At 38.1% G+C, this 18,204-nt stretch overlaps 1 protein-coding gene across 2 annotated transcripts; it reads left to right on the top strand.

Annotated features, from left to right (window-relative positions):
- Nucleotides 1-211: 211 nt before the first annotated feature.
- On the top strand, nt 212-17,808 carry HDDC2 (HD domain containing 2). Of its 2 annotated transcripts, XM_074187507.1 has the most exons (7): nt 212-341; nt 3,853-3,974; nt 7,531-7,633; nt 9,465-9,533; nt 12,164-12,302; nt 16,364-16,470; nt 17,553-17,808. In XM_074187507.1, the coding sequence occupies exons 1-6, from the start codon at nt 249-251 to the stop codon at nt 16,459-16,461; spliced, it is 624 nt and encodes a 207-aa protein (XP_074043608.1). In that variant the 5' UTR covers nt 212-248; the 3' UTR covers nt 16,462-16,470; nt 17,553-17,808. The 2 variants fall into 2 exon arrangements, with proteins under 2 accessions (XP_074043608.1, XP_074043607.1); XM_074187506.1 differs by lacking the exon at nt 17,553-17,808 and having other exon boundaries at nt 16,364-16,520.
- The last annotated feature ends 396 nt before the right edge of the window (nt 17,809-18,204 follow it).

Raw genomic sequence — 18,204 nt, 5'->3', positions numbered from 1 at the left:
ATACATCAACAACAATAAATGACATATAACAGGCAAAACATAATTGAATACAAATATATGTTCATCATTAAAGAACTGTGGTTATATTAATAATCACCTCTCCTGTATTATCTGATGCATCATACAAAAGTCATTTCTCTAGGGAAAGGCGGAAGCGGCGCAAGGGGGCGGGGCGTCCGGCGGGAGGGGGCGGGGCTGCGGCCGCCACGTGGACCCGGAGCGGCGCGGCCGGCCTCCCCGCGCGCGCCATGGCTTCTGCGGGCGGCGGCGGCGGCGGCGGCGGCGGCGGCGGCGGGGCCCGGAGCCTCTTCCAGTTCCTGCGGCTGGTGGGCCAGCTCAAGGTGAGCGCGCCGAGAAGCCCCTCGGACCGGCCCCCGCGGGGAGAACCTGCGCCCGGGAAGCGCGCCGCCGCGCGTGCCTCGGCCGGGCCGGGCCCTGCTGCTGCTGCGGAGCCCGCGAGAGCCGGGAGCGGCCGGGCGGGCCGAGCGGGAGGCGGCGCCGTTACCATGGCACCCGCCCCCGGGCCCGGGGGAGGCTGGGACTGGGGAGCCGCTTCCCACAGCCCTCCGGGGCCGCGGGGCAGCAGGAAGTCAGAGGGCCGCCGGAAGTCATCTCTGGTTGCCATGGAAATCCAGTCTAAGATAAGCGGGAAGGCAGCATCACCTTGTGGTTAGAATAGTGGCAGTGGGGACATGGAGACTGGAAGAGGGTTTCGGGCCTGCTTCATGGCCTTAATCGGGCCAATTAGTTATAAAATATAATAATACCAATTAATGTAATGATAAAATAATTCTTAAGGGTCCTCTATGGCAGACAGCATCCTAAGTGTTGGAAATTCTAGTACAAAGAATGAAGTAATCTCTACATTCTAATGGGGAGACAGGAAGTCTATATAAAAAAAGTACCTTAAAGATTATAAACATACATTTATCATGTTTATATGATTTTATAATTTATATTTATAATATAATATATTTATGCATGTATAATATATCTTTGTTTTTATTTACATATGTAATATATTCATATTTTTATATATAATTATAGAAATATAAATACATAAACTATATGAACATATGAATATGTTTATATAACATTTATATTAAATTTTTACCTATCTATGTGTGAATACTTAAATGTAAATATTTATCATGTAAATGTACTTGTATTTCTATATGGGAATATATGACATTGGCATATGTTATATATGTAAATAATACATTCACATACACAGCAGTAATACCATCACCCCATCCCCTCCCCCCCAAGAAGAGCATTTAAAGTTCTTTGCCAGGATATCAAGCAAAAGCAAGAAGATGCTCTTCCAGATAATGTTATATGTGATAGATAAAGCATTTATTTATTGAATGCTTACTATGTGTCGGGTACTGTGCTATTTGCACCAGGATTCCTAGTTTGGAGAGCAAAAAGGATGCTTCTAGAAGCAGAGACTGGAATGTATGGTTCTTGACCCTATAATATCTGAATATTTCAAAGCCCTAGAACTAAATTGATATTACCATTTGCCTTGTTTAATGCATTCAGTGAATAAATTCAAGAGCCCAGCATTTCTGGTGTGATTGTCATTCCTATTTGGGATGTTTGTATTTTACTAAGAAATAAAAGAATTAGCAGTATGACTCCCTGAAAAATGGACGTATTTTATAGATGGGCAACCCAGAGAATCATAGCTAGAGGGAACTTCACTAAGGTCAACTTTCTTGATTTTACAGAAGAGGAAATTAAGACCTGGGAAGGTAAAGGTGTGTGCCCAAGGTCACCCACATAATAAGTGGAAGAGAAGGTATTCAAAGCCATATCCTGTGACTCCAGTTCTATCATACTTTCTACTCTATTGTCCCATAAGAACTTGTGTGAAGCCTCTTTCTGTAGAATTCTGACTTGGGTTCCCTTTGAACTCTAGCATCAGTCTCACCCTGATGTAATGTTGCCTTATGTCAGAGTCAATCAGTAAACATTTATAAAGGGCCACTATGTGCTGCCAGACTTATGGTAGGCATTAGGAATACAAAAAAAAAAAAAAATCTTTGCCATCCCAAGAACATTATATTCTATTTGAGTATAAGGAAATACCTTATATAGAAAGTCATGTGTGCATGGACCTTGGAAGGAGATAGAAATTCTCAGAGGTAGAGGAGAGGAGGGAGATTGAATCTCATAGGTAAGCCAGTCAGTGTGGGCTAGAATGGAAAAATTATGTAAAAGAAACATTTGATCAGCTTGGAAAGATCTGCTATAGCCAGATTTGTTGTTCATTCATTTCAATCATGTCTGACTCTTTGTGACCCCATTTAGGGTATTCTTGGGAGAGATACTAGAGTGGTTTGCCATTTCCTTCTCATTTTACAGATGAAAAAAAATTGAGACAAAGTTAAGTGACTTATTCAGTAAGATCCTATTAAGTGTTTAGGGCTGGATTTGAACTCAGATCTTCCTAACTCTAGTTCCAGTGTTCTATCCACTGTACCATCTGGCTGCCCAGATTATGGAGTAGTTTAAATACATGCCATAAAGTAGTAGAGGTTATATTTGATCCCAGATGTGACAAGGAGTCATGGAATTTATTAAACAGAGAAGTAACATAATCAGACCTATATTTTAGGAAAATTACATTGGCAACTGTGTGAAAGGGAGAGATAATAAGGCAGAAAGTTCAATTAGAAGGCTATTGTAGTTTGACAAGACTCGGTAACTAATTGAACATGGCTGGGTAAGGCAGGGATAGTGAAGAATGGTAGACAACTCCGAGGTTGCCAACCTTCCAGGTGGCTAGAAGGATGATGTCATCCTACATACAAATAGGAAAGTTTGGAAGAAGAATGAATTTTTTGAGAAAATATAATGAATTCTTTTTTGGACATACTGAGTTTCAGATGTTTATAGGGTCATCCTTTTGGAACTATCTAAAAGACAATTGATGATACAGGATTAGAACTAGAAAGAGGGATCAGGGTTGGTGATAGACAAAGACAGACATACCAACATGTCTATAGATCTACTATTAATTCTCATATTTATATGTGAATCAGCTCCATATATATTTAGAACTATATATAGAGAGACATAGACTGCTATAGATCTGTATATTTATGCAGATGATTCAGACAATAAATATGTATATTGATCTATATGTACATATAGAGCTATATGCATCTGTAAACAAATACAGGTCTAAAGGTATAAATGTAGATATAATATAGATCTATGGATAGATACATATACACATAGATCTATCAGTAAACATATCTATCCATTGTCTGTGAATTACCTGCATTAAGGTGATAGTTGAAGCCAAAAGAGCTGGTGAGATCAAGAGAGAGATTATAGAAAGAGTTGGTCCAGGGCAGAGCCCTAGACCAAAACCACATTTAGAGGGTGGGGCAGAGATAATGAGAGAATCAGAGAGAGGTTAAGAGCTTTCAGAGAGCTGTGAAAAATTAAATCTCTTAGTATCATTAGAGGCATGATAGAGTAGAGGGCTGAATTTGGAGTCAAAAATTGTGATTTCATACCTTGGCTTTGATGCTATCTGTGTGACTTTGGGGAAGTCATTTAAGGAAGAAAAGGAAAGCATTTCTTTATATGCCAGACAGTGATAACATAAATATCATTTCCTTTGATCTCATTTAACCTTCTAGGAACCTCAGTTCTTCATCTCTAAAGTCAGAGACTTGAACTGGGTGATCTGTAAGATCCCTCCCAACTCTAAATATATAATCTTGTGTTTTTTATCAAGTACTTTTCTACACACTGTTAATTGTTTATTGAGCCATTAAATAATTAATAATGATTAATTGATTTTTCATTTATTTACTTGATTTTATTGACCAGAGAGTACCGCGTACAGGCTGGGTGTACAGAAATGTTGAGAACCCAGAAAGTGTATCTGATCATATGTACAGAATGGCTATCATGGCTTTTGTAACTGAAGATAAGCATCTTAATAAAGACAGGTGAGCAGTTTGAGCTTTGTTTTACCATTTAATGCTGGGGGATGAGTCATTTGATCAACAAATATAAATGCATACAATGTATCAAACACTAGGAGGCATTGGAGGTATAAATGCAAAGCCTGAAACTGCTTATTCTCAAGGTATGCCAGCTTTCAAAATTGAGGACTTAATCTCATTATTTTACTCGATTAAAGAAACTTCTTTTGAAGAAAAGCATCCAGTGTCTCAGAACAGGTAGGGATGATTGCTGGGTCATTTGTGTTAACTTCTGGATCATTTGGTATCAGAGACATGATAAGGGGTGCCTGCCAATAGCCAATGAACTGTGCTCACACTTGGAGAGGGCTGAAGTATTGTTTAGTATCAGAGCCAAGTAGGTACTGTACTAACTTTTGCTGGAACCTTTATAAAACAAAATGAATGATAAACACAAACTCCTTTTTTGTTTCCACAAGAAATATTTGTATATTTACCTCTTGACGTATACTAGCTATGTGAATCTGGGCAAGTAAATGTGTTGTCATAGGCAACTCTAGTTCCTCTGGAGGAAGATACTAGAAGCAATAGTAGTTTCTTCCTCCAGAAGAAATTCCCTCTACCAAGGCAGATTAGCAGATGTTCTGCATCTACAGCCATTACAGAGTTGCCCAGGAAAATGAGAGGTTATTTTAGGACAATTCAAAACCAGGTCTACCTGACTCTAAATGCAATGCTCTGTTCACTATAGCACACTGCCTCTCTTTAACACCTAACTATAAAACTTTATATTACTCATAATAAATCAGCTTAGCCTGCTCAGCTCCCATTTGGCTTTGTGCTAACTACATATTTGATTAAGTATGCCAGTCTTCTAAGTCATTAATAAAAAACATTAAGCATCATAAAGAACAGCTCCATGGGACACTTAAAAGACACTGGGTTAACACTGATTTATTAATGACTGACTTCCCTTTGGGTCCAGACATCCACCAGTTCCTAACCTACATTCTGTATCTTTTCCACAAGGATAGGATAAGAGATTCTACTTTTATTCCCTTCCTTTCTCCTTTTCTTCCTCTTTTCTTTTCTTTCCTTCCCTTCTTTCCTCTCCTATTCCTTCCACTCTTCCTTCCCCAATCTTATAGTACCCCATTCTCTATCATCTCTGAAAAATTATTACCAGCAGCCCATTAAGCACATACACCAGTTTTATTTTTGTTTTTTCAATATCCTGTTAGATTATTTATCTGAATTTAGAGCATTAAAGGCAGCTACATGCTGCCATCTTGTTTGGTTTTTAATTCTCTTAACCATTTTAGTTCTATCATTGTAAGTCCAAAGATAATCTTCCTTGGAAGAGAAAATCTTCACTCCACACTGCTATTTTTTAAAAATTTGCCTCTTAGCCTTACAGAGCTGTAAAGTCCTTTTTTTGTTGTCCCTTGTATTCATCACCAAGCTCAACTTATTCTGAGCTTTAGCATGTCAGACTCCATTCCTAAGGAGTGTGCCATTCATATAAATGTGTATATATGTATGTACACACACACACACATATTCATCTTCATTTGAAAATCTTCATTATGTCTTTTTAAAACACATCAGTGGATGAAATTTTTACATATTCATAGAGGTCTATATAGCTCTTCATTTTCTTCTTCAAAACTATCTTTCAGATAGCTGTCAAAATAATATTTCTTTCTTTCTTTTTTTTACAAGGCAATGGGGTTAAGTGGCTTGCCCAAGGCCACACAGCTAGGTAATTATTAAGTGTCAGAGGCTGGATTTGAACTCAGGTCCTCCTGACTCCAGGGCTGGTTCTGTATCCAATGTGCCACCTAGCTGCCCCCAAAATAGTATTTCTAATACTCAGACTCCCCCCCCCCGCCCCCAAGCTTCAATAACTCTTCACTGTCTAGAGGACAAAGTACTCTTTACCCCTACCCACAATCTGGGCTTCTAAGTTATAGAGAAACTGAACTACTGTATACTACCAAATGTTGTCCTGTACTCCATGCTTTTTATTTTCCTCCCTCTCAGCAAAGGATTTTACTTTCAACTCTATTAAGAAAACAAGAGATCAAAGGCACATTGGAAAGAGCATAGGATACAGTAATAGGAATAGTAGAAGACCTGGCTGACAATTGTGAGCTTTGTGACCTGAGGCAAATCACTTCATATCTCTGTGCCTCAGTTTCCTAAGGTGCAAAAAATGAGGCTTCTCTCTAAGGTCATTTCCAAATCTAAATACATAGTTCTTTGATCCTCTGTATTCCTTTGTTCTAGATTCTGAAGAAGTCCAATCCCTCTTGTGTTATTGATCCTATCTTATCCTTTTTCCTCTGAGTTTTGCCCTTCATTCACTCAGCTACACTTGCTTTCTCATCTTTAACCTCTCCATAGCTGCTTCCTTATCGCCTAGAAATATGCTCAGATGGCTTCCATTCTTAAAAAAAAAAAACACAACAAAGACTAACAACACCACAAAACTCTCACTTGATCCCACCATCCCCTCAAACTATGGCTCTCTATCTCTTCTTTCTTAGAAAGAAAATAGCCTTTCATAGCCTAAAACATTAAGCCTTTGAGTCATCCCATGTTTACAACCTCTGAGTTATTCTTGACTCTTCCCTCTCCCTCTTTGATTCCCCTATACATTTATTATATCCACACCCACCAAATCCAATCAGTTGCCTAGTTCCTTCCATCTATACCATCTTTTTCATCCATTAGCTTTTCTCTTCTCACCTGATCACTAGTCTATTTGGGCTCTTGGTCAGGACTACTTAATCTCTCTAGTAAACTCCTCTCATTTTCCTTATCTATAAAATGGATATAGAAGTAAATTTAATCTTTCATTTTTCTCAGCTATAAAGTTGAGATAGAGGTAGGTTAATGGATTGGGGTTGGTGTGAGAAAAAAAAATGAGAGAAGTAAAGTTTAATGAATTGTTAGATCAAAAAGTCAATAATGCCTATTCTGCCTGGATCTAGAGTATTTAAAAGTGGAATGGACTGTCCCAGAAGGCAGTAGATTTTTCTAACAATGTAGCTCTTCATTTGGGGATTTGGATGATTGGTTTTCAGGAATTTTGTAGAGGGCATTCCTCTTCAAATATGAGGTCTCTTCCACATTTGATAGTCTATGATTCAGTTTTATAAAGGAGATTGAAAACAGGAAAATCAGTTGGAAGGTTATTGTATTTCTGTGTGAAGCACTGATGGGTAGCAATGGGAATAGAAAAAACCAAGCAACTTATATAGGATCAATATTAATTATATTGTTTCAAAATTTTCTGTTTTATATCACTGGATAAATGATATTTATCTAAAAAAACCCTTTATTAATGTTAAAATTTTTTATTAATGTTAAAATTATTCACTTAGTGTATTGAACAGTAACAAGAAATTATGCTTCAAGACTAGCTTAGACTAGATAAATTTAGTCCTTTAGTTCATTTTGTATTAAAACACTCTGAGACTAGAAGAGGAATAAGTTATGTAACCTCACAGCAACATACAAAGGGTTGGTCCCAAGGGCAGATGATTCTGTATAATTATTCAATATTTTTGGTTAGATGTGTCCGACTCGCCCTGGTTCATGATATGGCAGAGTGCATCGTTGGCGACATTGCCCCTGCAGATAACATCCCTAAGGAAGAAAAACACAGGCGGGAGAAGGTCAGTATGTGGCCACAGGGTCTGTGGGGAAAACTAGAAGCTTAAGGAATCAAGGATCCAGTAGTTAGTTAACACAATTTTGTGAAAGAAAATTTAGTGTTACTAAACTATGATTACAATGACCATTAGCACAGCAAATTTTATTATATGAACTTTTAGTCTCATAAAAAGACAAGAAATCTAATTCAGCAAGCATTTTTAAAGGCTTATTCTGTGCTAGAAACTGCTGCTCACTTAGGATATAAAGACAAAATAAAATAGTCCTTGCCCCCAAGCAGCTTAAAAATATGCACATCATAATATATAAAATACCATATAACTATTATCTGTATATTATATATTTTGTGTATTTGTATATTATATAATTATTTGAATTAATTTAGATTGTGGGGGGGTGTAAAATGTCATTTTAAAATTTTAATTAAAAAATTTATTTTATTCATAAATTCATTAAAATTTGTAATTTTAGTCCCATTAATAAGGTTTTAAAAATTAGGATATACTGTAGTCAGGCATATAAATAAGATTTTAAATAACTATCAGAAGCATTAACCAATTTCACAGCTCAAAAGATCTAATTTTGCATTTGTTCAATTTTGTTAATATTTCCAAAATTGTTCGAGTTGTTGTTATTGTTGTTTGGCACATATGTTTTGATTCCTCAATTAGATTTTTCAGGTCTTTGAGTATAGTGATCTCTTGTACTGTTTTTATTAGCCATCTTTTACCTGCCCCACCTGCCCGTTTGGCATCCAAAGCTTTTCTTGGCTCATTCCCCTCATATTTTTCTACTCTTCTTAGATTTACACTTTGTACTCATCCTCCCACAAAAAACTGGCCTCCTTGCCATTCTTTGAATAAAGTCCCCATCTCTTATTTCCAGGTACTTTCACAGGTTGTCCATCTTCCATGTCTGGAATTCTCTCCATATCATCTCCTGGCTTCCTTGAGCTTCATGTGAGATGCTTTTTTTTCAGTCCCCCTGACAGCTTGTGCCTTCTTCACTCTGATTATCTTCAGGTTATCCTTATATAGCTTGTCTGCACATAGCCATGTGCTATTTTTTTTTTTTTGGTTTTTCTTTATTAGAACAGTATCTGGCACATAGTAGGGGCTTAAATAAATTCTTATTAACTTAATGACTGCTCCAATCTCCCAGATATACTTTATCTAGTACAGGGGTGGGGAACCTTTTTTCTGTCAAGGGCTGTTTGAATATTCCTAACATTCCAGGCTATACAAGATCATCATAAAAATTAGCCTGTTATAGTTGGTCAAACATTTAATTAATTAACCCGTAAAAAGCTCCTAGATTTAATTAATTCAAGTTGTGCCTGCAGTTGCCAGGGCAGCACCAGACCTAGTGATTTCTCCCTCTGACTTTACCCAAACCTTATTTTGTACAGTGATTAATGTATAGTAGTTATTTAGTAAGTACTTGCTGATTAATTATTATTATAATTTTTAGTGAATAGCCATGGTTATTTACCTTATCTATAAAAAGACACTTATTGCAAGGTATAAATACTATCTTGCATCAGCATCCCTCCTATTTAGGAAGAAGATGTAGTGTAAAGAGACACTGGACTGGAATCAAGAGATAGGGGTCTTGGTCGGTGCCAGAGTCCACTCCTTATATGGAAACGCAAGTAACTCCAATTCACTTTTCAAGGTCTCAGTTTTCTTCTCTTTAAAATGACCTAGATGATCTCCCAGCTCCCTTTTAATTCTCTCATTTTATGAGATCCTCTCTGTTACTTGGCATTTATATGTGAGTAGAATAATAGCTAGAACAAGAACATGATCTTCAAATTATGGTTTAATATTTCAGGAAGCTATGAAGCAGTTAACCCAGCTCCTATCAGACGAGGTCAAGAAGGAAATCTATGATCTCTGGGAAGTAGGTATAAATGATGAATTACATTTTGTTGGTCTTGAATGTATTGGTTTCTCCACTGTTTCTTGAATGGTGATATAGTGAGTTAGGATTCACATCTTGTGTAGTTCTCTCTGAAACTTGTTGGTCATCAAGGCAGTCAACTTAGGAATGCTTTACTTAACATGCATCTCTGACATAAACTGCTACTTTAGTTGGGAACAGCCCACTGGTAATATGCCCCTTTTCTCCCTCAGTAGGGCCCTTTGGGATTTCATCTCTTCCCCTATTACCCTTGATGCTGTACTCTGTTCTACTATTAGAAGGGTCCCTGGGCTAGCTTCTGGAAGATGCCTTGTTGGTGGACAATATTACAGTGGTAGGCAATATATTGTAGTCAACAGAGCCTCAGCCCCTAATGAGGTAGAACTGAGTTCAAATCTTAGCTCAGATTGGTTGTCCTTATTCTTTTCTGCATTTCAGCTTCTTTATCTATAAAATGAAAGAACTGAATTTATTGACCTCAGCTCTTTCCTGGCCTCAAATCCATGATTTTGTAATCTGGGCTGAAAGATATCTCATTTTAACAGAGACTCTATTTTTTGGAGTAATGTTGACATCTTGCCATCTCTCATGGTTCCTTTGTTAATGACCTTTAAATCCAACCTGAATTTCCTGTAGTGTAGGCCTAAGAGACATTACTTACTGGCATTTGCCCTGTGGCCTTTATAAAATTAAGTCAACAGTTGATATTTAGTTTGACATGGATCTTTTAATCCTGTTTCCTGATCATGGGGGGAAAGAGGACAGCATGAACTCCTTTGTAATTTTGCCACAGGCTTGTCCTGTTTCTCATTATTAAAAAAAAAAAATAGGAATCCTTGAAATATTTTTTTTTCCTGTGCCTTTGAAGCAAAGAAGCATTGCTTTAATATATAGGAAGGGTCTGGAGTGATCTTTATACTTAAAGTTTTGGAGAGAGAGAGAGAAATTGATTTTCAACTGATCACTCTATTTTCTCATATGTGACATTTTTAAGCATGGATGCAGAATTACTCCTGATGGGCTATTTTAAATTAAAAAGATAAAATGCAGGAGAAAGAGCTAGTAATTACTCATAAAGTCTTGGGGGGAAAATGGCATATAACCAGAAAGAAAAGCAAGATGAAATAGATTCAGAGGGATTTCTGATTATTTAAATGAATTTGAATTGATTAAATAAAAGACCTAGGGCCAAAAGAGAATTTGTTAAAAATGTGATCATTTTCAAAGAATAGCAGCTTAAGTACCAGTGACATGAAATGTAATTGATTTATATTAAAAAAAAATTTTTACCTTTTTTGGAAGCAAATTGTCACATTTCAAACAGGAGCATTTGTAAGATCAAAGAAGGTAATAGCAATCAAGAAGCTATTCAGTGATACCTAGTATAATACACTGCCAAAAAAGCATGATGGATTCATTCCATCAGGGACAGAATGATAGGCTGTCATAGATAGGCTAGAAGACCTAACATTTCTATACTCCTTATGTCAGCCAGACACTGTACTAAACATTTACCTTTATGCTAATCCTGCAAGGTAGATGTGGTACCATCAACCACATTTTGCTGAATGAAACTGAAGCAGAGAGATTAGGTGACTAGCCCAGGTTACTCACCTGATGAGACACCTTCTCAGGTGTCTCCCATCTTCAGACCCAGTGTTTTGGGCAGGCAGTGCCCTTACAGCCCCACAGTTCTCTTTAGAAGCATTAAGAGCATGTATGTCATACTTAAAATATTTTTGTTATAAAAAGAAGACAAACCAGTACATGTTGGGCTCCTTAAGCAGTCCTTCCCTCCTGCATTTTATCACCACTGTGTTCCTGGGAATGAGAGGAGGAAAAGGTGGCAAAGAGCTTCAAGTGCCTACTGTGTTTAGAACCTTCTGAGGGTGAATAGGAGAGAGGAGAGTATTGATATTAGCCAAAGTTCCTGTCTTCAGTGACAGTGGGGAGGGGTGGAGAGACCCAAACTGATCTCTGTGGTACAAAGCAGTATGTGATGAGGTCGAGAGAGCACTATCTCTTAATGTTTTTAATGTGTTCAAGCCCTATGAAGTCGTCCTGACTCCTGATTCTCTTGATGCGCTTTGAGATTGGATCAGACACAAGGGAAAGAACCAAGGTCTTGTTTTGAGTTGAGAGCCATCTATAACTGAGATCAATGTGCCAGGTCCAGGAATTAAAAAAAAAAAAAAAATTCCCGAGAAAAAAGAAACCTGATATTAAGTAAAGAGGGAAGTACATAGATGAAAGGCATGAAAATGAAATGTCAAGTTTGAAGTAAAAAGGATAAAGCCCTCAGCTACTTAGTTGGATTAAAGAACAGCATTCATAAGGGAAGACAAGATAATTAAACAGGAAGAATCTGACATGAAAGTAAAGATGAGCAAAGGAGAATCCATAGACCAAATTGAAATCAAAGGAGCATGAGCATATTCTTGTTCTATGGAGTCTAAAATCTCAGCCCTGAAATTCCTAAATGAAGCCCTTGGGTGGATGGAAAAGGTGTTGGATGCCAAGTGGGCCCCTGTAGCTCTACCTCTTTCAGTCTGGGTGTGAGAATCCAGAGGAACACACTGACATGTGGCTTTGATTGTGCCTCTGTGCAGGAGTATGAGAACCAGTCCAGTGCAGAAGCCAAATTTGTGAAACAGCTGGACCAGTGTGAAATGATTCTCCAGGCTTTTGAATATGAGGACCTGGAGAACAAGCCTGGAAGGCTTCAAGACTTCTATGACTCAACTGCAGGTGTGTGACCTGATTTTTTGAAAGAACTATGCTCAGTTTTTGCTGGCTGCCACATCGAGGAGAGGGGTAATTGAGTTGTTGATCCTTTTGAAAGAGATTCTTGGTCTTTGGGGGAAAAAAAGCACCAAGACTGATAATACAGATACTACCATACTGCGCTATTTCAATTCAACAAATATTTTATTTTCTATATATTCCATGCAGAACACTGTAGTGGCTGCCAAATTGTGTACAAAGCTTAGATAGTCTGAATCTCTTTCTTCATGAAGCTTACAGTCCACTGTGGGGACCTGACACTGATACAAATGATTCTAAAATAAGGTACAATATGTTGTTCACTCATTTTTTTAAATCATATATGACTCTTCATGGCCCCTTTTGGGGTCTTCCTGGCAAAGATAATGGAGTAGTTTGCCCTTTCCTTCTCCAGTTCATTTTACAGATGAGCATCTGAGGCACACAGGGTTAAGTGACTTGCCCAGGGTCATACAGCTAGTGTTTGAGGCTGGATTTGAACTCAGGAATATAAGTCTTCCTAACTCCAGGCCTGGCACTGTGCCTCCTAGTTCATGGATTATAGAAGGGATATAATAAACAAAAGTGTTGTGTGTTAGCGAGGCAAAGAGAAGGGGGGAAAGGAATAAGCATAAATGAGTTTTGGAGGCAGTCAGGAATACCTCAAAGAGCTGGTATTCACACAAGGTATAGTAGGGAGCATAGAGAGAAGTCAGGATGTAGCCAGTTAGTCAGACTCCGGGATGGAAGGTTTCTTGTCTGAGCCTCTGGAGAAAGCATTTCTTTTGAGGAAGAACAGTTCCAGAGAAAGGAAAGGGAAGGAAAGGAGCCATCACAAGAGGTTGTTGCATGGTATGCTGGAGGTTTGAGCAAGGGGGTAAATGGTGAGGGGGTCCTTGACCCAGTTGCTGGAGGTTGTCAGAGTCCCACTCTTGAAGCATAGAGGGAGAAACAACAATTTTTTCGCTTTCCAGATTGCTGATTTCCTCCCTCTCTACGATCTTTTGTGTTTGTACTAGGGTTGTGATTGTTCCCAGACCTCTGGCTCTGCAGGTAGCTTGTGGTATATGCTCAGCGTGTAGCTTTGGAATTTTTCCTTCATAGATCTTCATCCAGATGCTCAAAAGAGTAGGGCCATTTCCCCAAGACAGGAGGGCAAAAGGACAGAATGGGTAATGAGGCTGAAAAAATATTGGGAGAGGAAGGAAGCTGAGGGAACCTTCAATAATGCAGGAAGCTAAGCTTGTTGATACCATTATGTGAGGTGGGGGCCACAATTGATTCCCTAAGAAGTGAGGAGAATGTTTGGATAGTCCTCTGGAGAATGTTTTAGAGAATTGACTGGAGGTAAAATAAAGGAATCTTGAAGTTAAGCTTGAAGCTAAAAAGCTTGATTTTGTTACTTGGTCCAGTGATGCTTAGCAGCCTACAGGAAAGCAGGAATTGAACCGATGACGCTTTTGAAAGTAACCAGATGCTAGAGGCAATGTGATGGCCAGTACATCATGAAAGTGGCAATCCCTTTAATCCAGTCTGAGTTAAGAGCCTAGTGAAATCAGAAATTTTACATTTCAGTCACCTTGAGGAGGCTGGTGGGGTGGGGGGGGGTGGAGTGTAAGACCAAGAAGTCTTTATGTGGATGAAGAAAAGGGGAGACCGTCCTAGTCAGTTGTTAGGGAGCAGGTCTCATGATCCAAAAACCTGCTGGGTTCAAGGCTGACCTCTGCCATAGCCTAGCTATGTGACTTAAGTAAATCACTTGACTCCTCAGTGACACAGACTTAAGAGTCTCATGGAGCATCCCCTGATTCAAATGAAACTGGAAAACACAGGTCCATTCCAAAACAAAGAAACAAAAGAATGAATAGCAACATGTGATAAAGAAAGGCATAGAAGTTATGACTAGAGAATAGAGTTTCAAATTGCAGGATCTCGAAGGTGGATTTATTTTCTTTGAGACAGAGGTTGAAGGTTTAACCATTCCGTTGTAGGCAGTAGTTAAAAGGTAGAAAGATCTTTGGAGGAGAAGAGATAGTCTTGAGACAGTTCATCCGTAGGGGAAGGATGTAGATTATGGTCCAGCAGAGGAAAACTGAGATGGAAAAGTTGGGCAAATTGGGAAACCAGAGGGAAACCAGAGATCTGGAGAAGATTCTCCAGGAAAATTAGGTGATCAACTGTGCCAGATGTTATAGAGTTCAAGAAAGATGACTGAGAAAGGGTCTTTGGGATCAGTTATTATGTTTGTTAGTTATAACTTTAGAGGACACAGTATCAAATGGCTAAGATTATACACCTAAATTGCTTAGACGATATTTGAAGAGATGAGACATCTTCGCATATAGCCAGCTTTCATGAAGCTTTATAGTATCTGCTAAATGCTTGTTCTTGTTAGACCTTGAGGAAGAGCAGTTCCAGGGAAAGGGAGGAAGAGGAGGAGCAATACATTTTCGGGAAATTAGATTGACCTAACAAAAGGTTTTTGTAACAGAATGTGCTGAGAGTTTGTGCAAGGAGGCAAGGGGAGGGGAGGTCCTTGACCCAGTTACTGGAGGCTATCAGTCTCAGAGAAAAGACTTAGGACATCTCCAAGTATTGGGGATAAGTGTTTGGTGGAGTGGAAGACTGTAAGTCAAATGCTAAGCTCCTTGGGAAAAGAGTGAAAAGGGATCAGTTGAAAATAGCAGGTAGGGTCTGAGCAGGGTAATAGAGATGAGTGGAATACTCATCAAAGGATAGATTGCTGAGAGAGCTTGGCAGAAGGGAAAAGTAACTTGTCCCTTTGATTTGTTTTAAATCTCTCATTTCCTTTAGGGAGGGAAAATAAATGTGAGTGCTTATTTTAGTAACGATAAGAAAAGTGTCATCTTCCAAAAGGAACCTGAAGAAAATGGAACCCAGATGGGAAAAAAAAAATGTGATAAGGAAATGAGTGAATGAAAAGGAGAGAGCAGGTTGGACATGAATGAGGGTAGTAAGGGAAAACACATGTAACATTGCAGTCAGATGTTTATAACTGGTAGAATCATCTTGTCTTATTAATTAGGTTTTAAAAATTAATAGTTTTGACATCCTCCAATTTGTTTTCCTTTGTTTGCTTTATGTTCTTGAATGCAAGAACTGAAGCTTGTATTTCTTTTTTATCCCCGACAATGACTTTCACAGTGCTATATACACAGTAAGTACTCAGTAAAACTTTGATTATCCAGATAGTGACATAGTGATGATCGTCTTCAAGTGCAGGAGAGACTGTTACTTGCCTACTCTCTGAACTTCAATGGCTACTATCTCCAGAATCAAATACAAAAATCCTTTTATTGTTTTAAAACCTTTTATAACTTAAATTCCCAAACTTCCTAATTTCTTACACTTAACTCCTTCAATATACTCTAGAATCCACATAGTAAGCACTTGATAAACCTGACATGATCCATGGAAATTTTTATTTTAATTACCTGTTAGTGTAGTAAATAGGTCATCCCTAATGGATCAGAGAAATAGATCTTCCTTTTTGGGGATTTTTTTTTTTTGGTTTTTTGATTTTTTTGCAAGGCAATGGGGTTAAGCGACTTGCCCAAGGTCACATAGGTAGGTAATTACTAAGTGTCTGAGGCCATATTTGAACTCAGGTACTCCTGACTCCAGGGCCAGTATTCACTACAGTACCTGAGGTAGCCTTCCTTTTGAAGTACTCTGTTATGTTGATAGGTCAGCAGTGGCAAAGATGTCCATAGGTTTGTCATTGAAAAGATGATGGTTGGTAGCAGTGGTAGGCAATGTAGCAAGAAGGATGATGGCTAGTATAGATTACATAGCTTAGATGCCTCTTGCTTTAGCTTTGAATGAGCCAGAGGGAAAAGATAAATAATGGAGTTTAGCCACCTTTCAGTATCTTGAATTTTACCTCTCTGAATCCAGGTATATTTCTGGGTCAGATTCTAGAATATGGCCCCCACCAATTCCTTTGTTCAATCTTAAGAAAATGGACTGTCCTTTTTTCAGTAGCAGAGGAACATTATGGTTAATTTTCTCTTTTTCTTTTACAGGAAAATTCAGCCACCCTGAAATAGTCCAGCTAGTTTCTGAACTTACTGCAGAAAGAGATGCTAAAATCGCTGCAGGAACCAGTGAACCTCACCCTTGAGATGTTCAGGTGTTTTTTTTTTTAAGCTTCTGTAATCATGTAATAAATATTTTACTTTATGATTAAGTCTCATGGTCTGATGTATTTGCCACCATAGCACTGTTGATTTCCCCAGGTAGGAGTCTGTTTATTTTCATTTTCCATGGATTCCAGTGAGAAATGAAAGCTCTATCTGTATATATAAAAGCATGTTCCAGGGATTAGGACTGTGAGATCCTAGAGACCAAATGCTATATGTGAGGGTTGGAGCCATCTTTGTTATAACCAGGAAAAAATAAAAATTCCTAATGTCTGCTATAAGCTAAAAAGCATGTTTTCTTCTGGTGCATGGATCCTCTCCAGGCTAAACTCATTAAAAGGCAAAGGGATATGTCACTATGTTTTGATGCTGAGGAAGTTTAATTATTATTGTCTTTAAGGCACAGATCCTTGAGCAAAGCATTGGCTAATGAGAGAACAAGAAGAGAAGGAATTTCATGAGTAATATTATTTTTCTCTACAGATGAAGCATTTCCTTTTTTATTGAAACACCTGTTGCCTTATATCAAATTTTGAATTATGATCTGGGCTCTGATTTGTGCCAATGATCACAAGGTTGTAGAACTTCTAAAAGGATACTTTTCTATCATTTATATTAAATTCAGAACCAAGGCAGGGAACATAAAAATGTTTAAATGCCTTTATGAATTCTTTTCAGTTTCTTTTCTCAATTCAGATATTTTGATTTTTTTTACATTAATTTTTATCAGATAAGCAGAAGAATGGAACTAAATATTGATATGATCATTCCACTTCTCCAACAAAAATTGGCCCAATTTATCTCAAGACACCTAATAATTACCTAGCTGTGTGGCCTTGGGCAAGCCACTTAACCCTATTTGCCTTGTAAAAATCTAAAAAAAAAAAATTGGCCCAATTCAAGCTCTTTCTCAAGGACCCCGAGTAGGGTAGATTATGCCTCTGCTTGCCCTTAAAAAACTGTGGCTGGTGATAAAACTAAGTTTGCTTCTGTAGAAGAAATCAAAAGTATTGCTTGAAACAGTGACATTTATCTTTGTCCTCGAAATTCTAATATTGGTTTCTGTTTAAAGATGGCTAATTGGCCAAGGAAAGAAAATGATTGATGGAACTTCCAAAGTGTCCATGGATATACAGGCTGCTATAATCAAGGTACCTTCTTATACTTTGATATTGTATAGTATAATTATTCTCCATTAATGATCAGAAAGAATCAAGTTGATTATTATTGGAGATACTATTTAATGAGAAAACAAAATTGCATCTGTTCCTTGTCACTGATTCCCACCCGCCCCAACCTGGCTAGATGCCCATAAATTATCCTCTGATAAAGTCAATATAACCAGGTCTGTCTGTATGTCTCTTTGAAGCCTAGCTTGTGATACTGGCTAGTTAATTGTTAACATTTCTTTCTTTTGCTTAAGTCTTGTGAAACTGTTATGTAGTGTTATGGATTAACATTCCATTAATGTAATAATACATTCTAATGTAAGGTGACAGGATAGAACAATAGACTTGGAATCAGGAAGGCTAGAGTTTGTCACACTAGTTGGGTCAGTAGCTGTGTGACCATGGGTAAGTCTTTTAACTTCTGTTCTGCAGTTTATTCATCCATACAATGAAGGGATTGGAACTCAGGAGATTCTAAGGGCCCTTCTACCTCTAAAGCTCCAGTCCTACAAAATCTCAGCCAGTGGTTTTCCCCATCTCTTGTTAATTGGTAGT

The sequence above is a fragment of the Macrotis lagotis genome, chromosome 5 (genome assembly GCF_037893015.1).
Source record: "Macrotis lagotis isolate mMagLag1 chromosome 5, bilby.v1.9.chrom.fasta, whole genome shotgun sequence".
NCBI lineage: Eukaryota > Metazoa > Chordata > Mammalia > Peramelemorphia > Peramelidae > Macrotis > Macrotis lagotis.
The sequence above is the reverse complement of the archived record's forward strand: the minus strand, read 5'-3'. Positions and strand labels throughout refer to the sequence as shown.

Excerpts from the sequence above, each read along its gene's own strand:
- HDDC2 (XM_074187507.1), top strand. The coding sequence starts at position 249 with ATGGCTTCTGCGGGCGGCGGCGGCGGCGGCGGCGGCGGCGGCGGCGGG. Across the intron at positions 342-3,852 it reads GGCTGGTGGGCCAGCTCAAG|AGAGTACCGCGTACAGGCTG; the intron begins GTGAGCGCGCCG and ends TTTATTGACCAG. Across the intron at positions 7,634-9,464 it reads AAAAACACAGGCGGGAGAAG|GAAGCTATGAAGCAGTTAAC; the intron begins GTCAGTATGTGG and ends TTAATATTTCAG.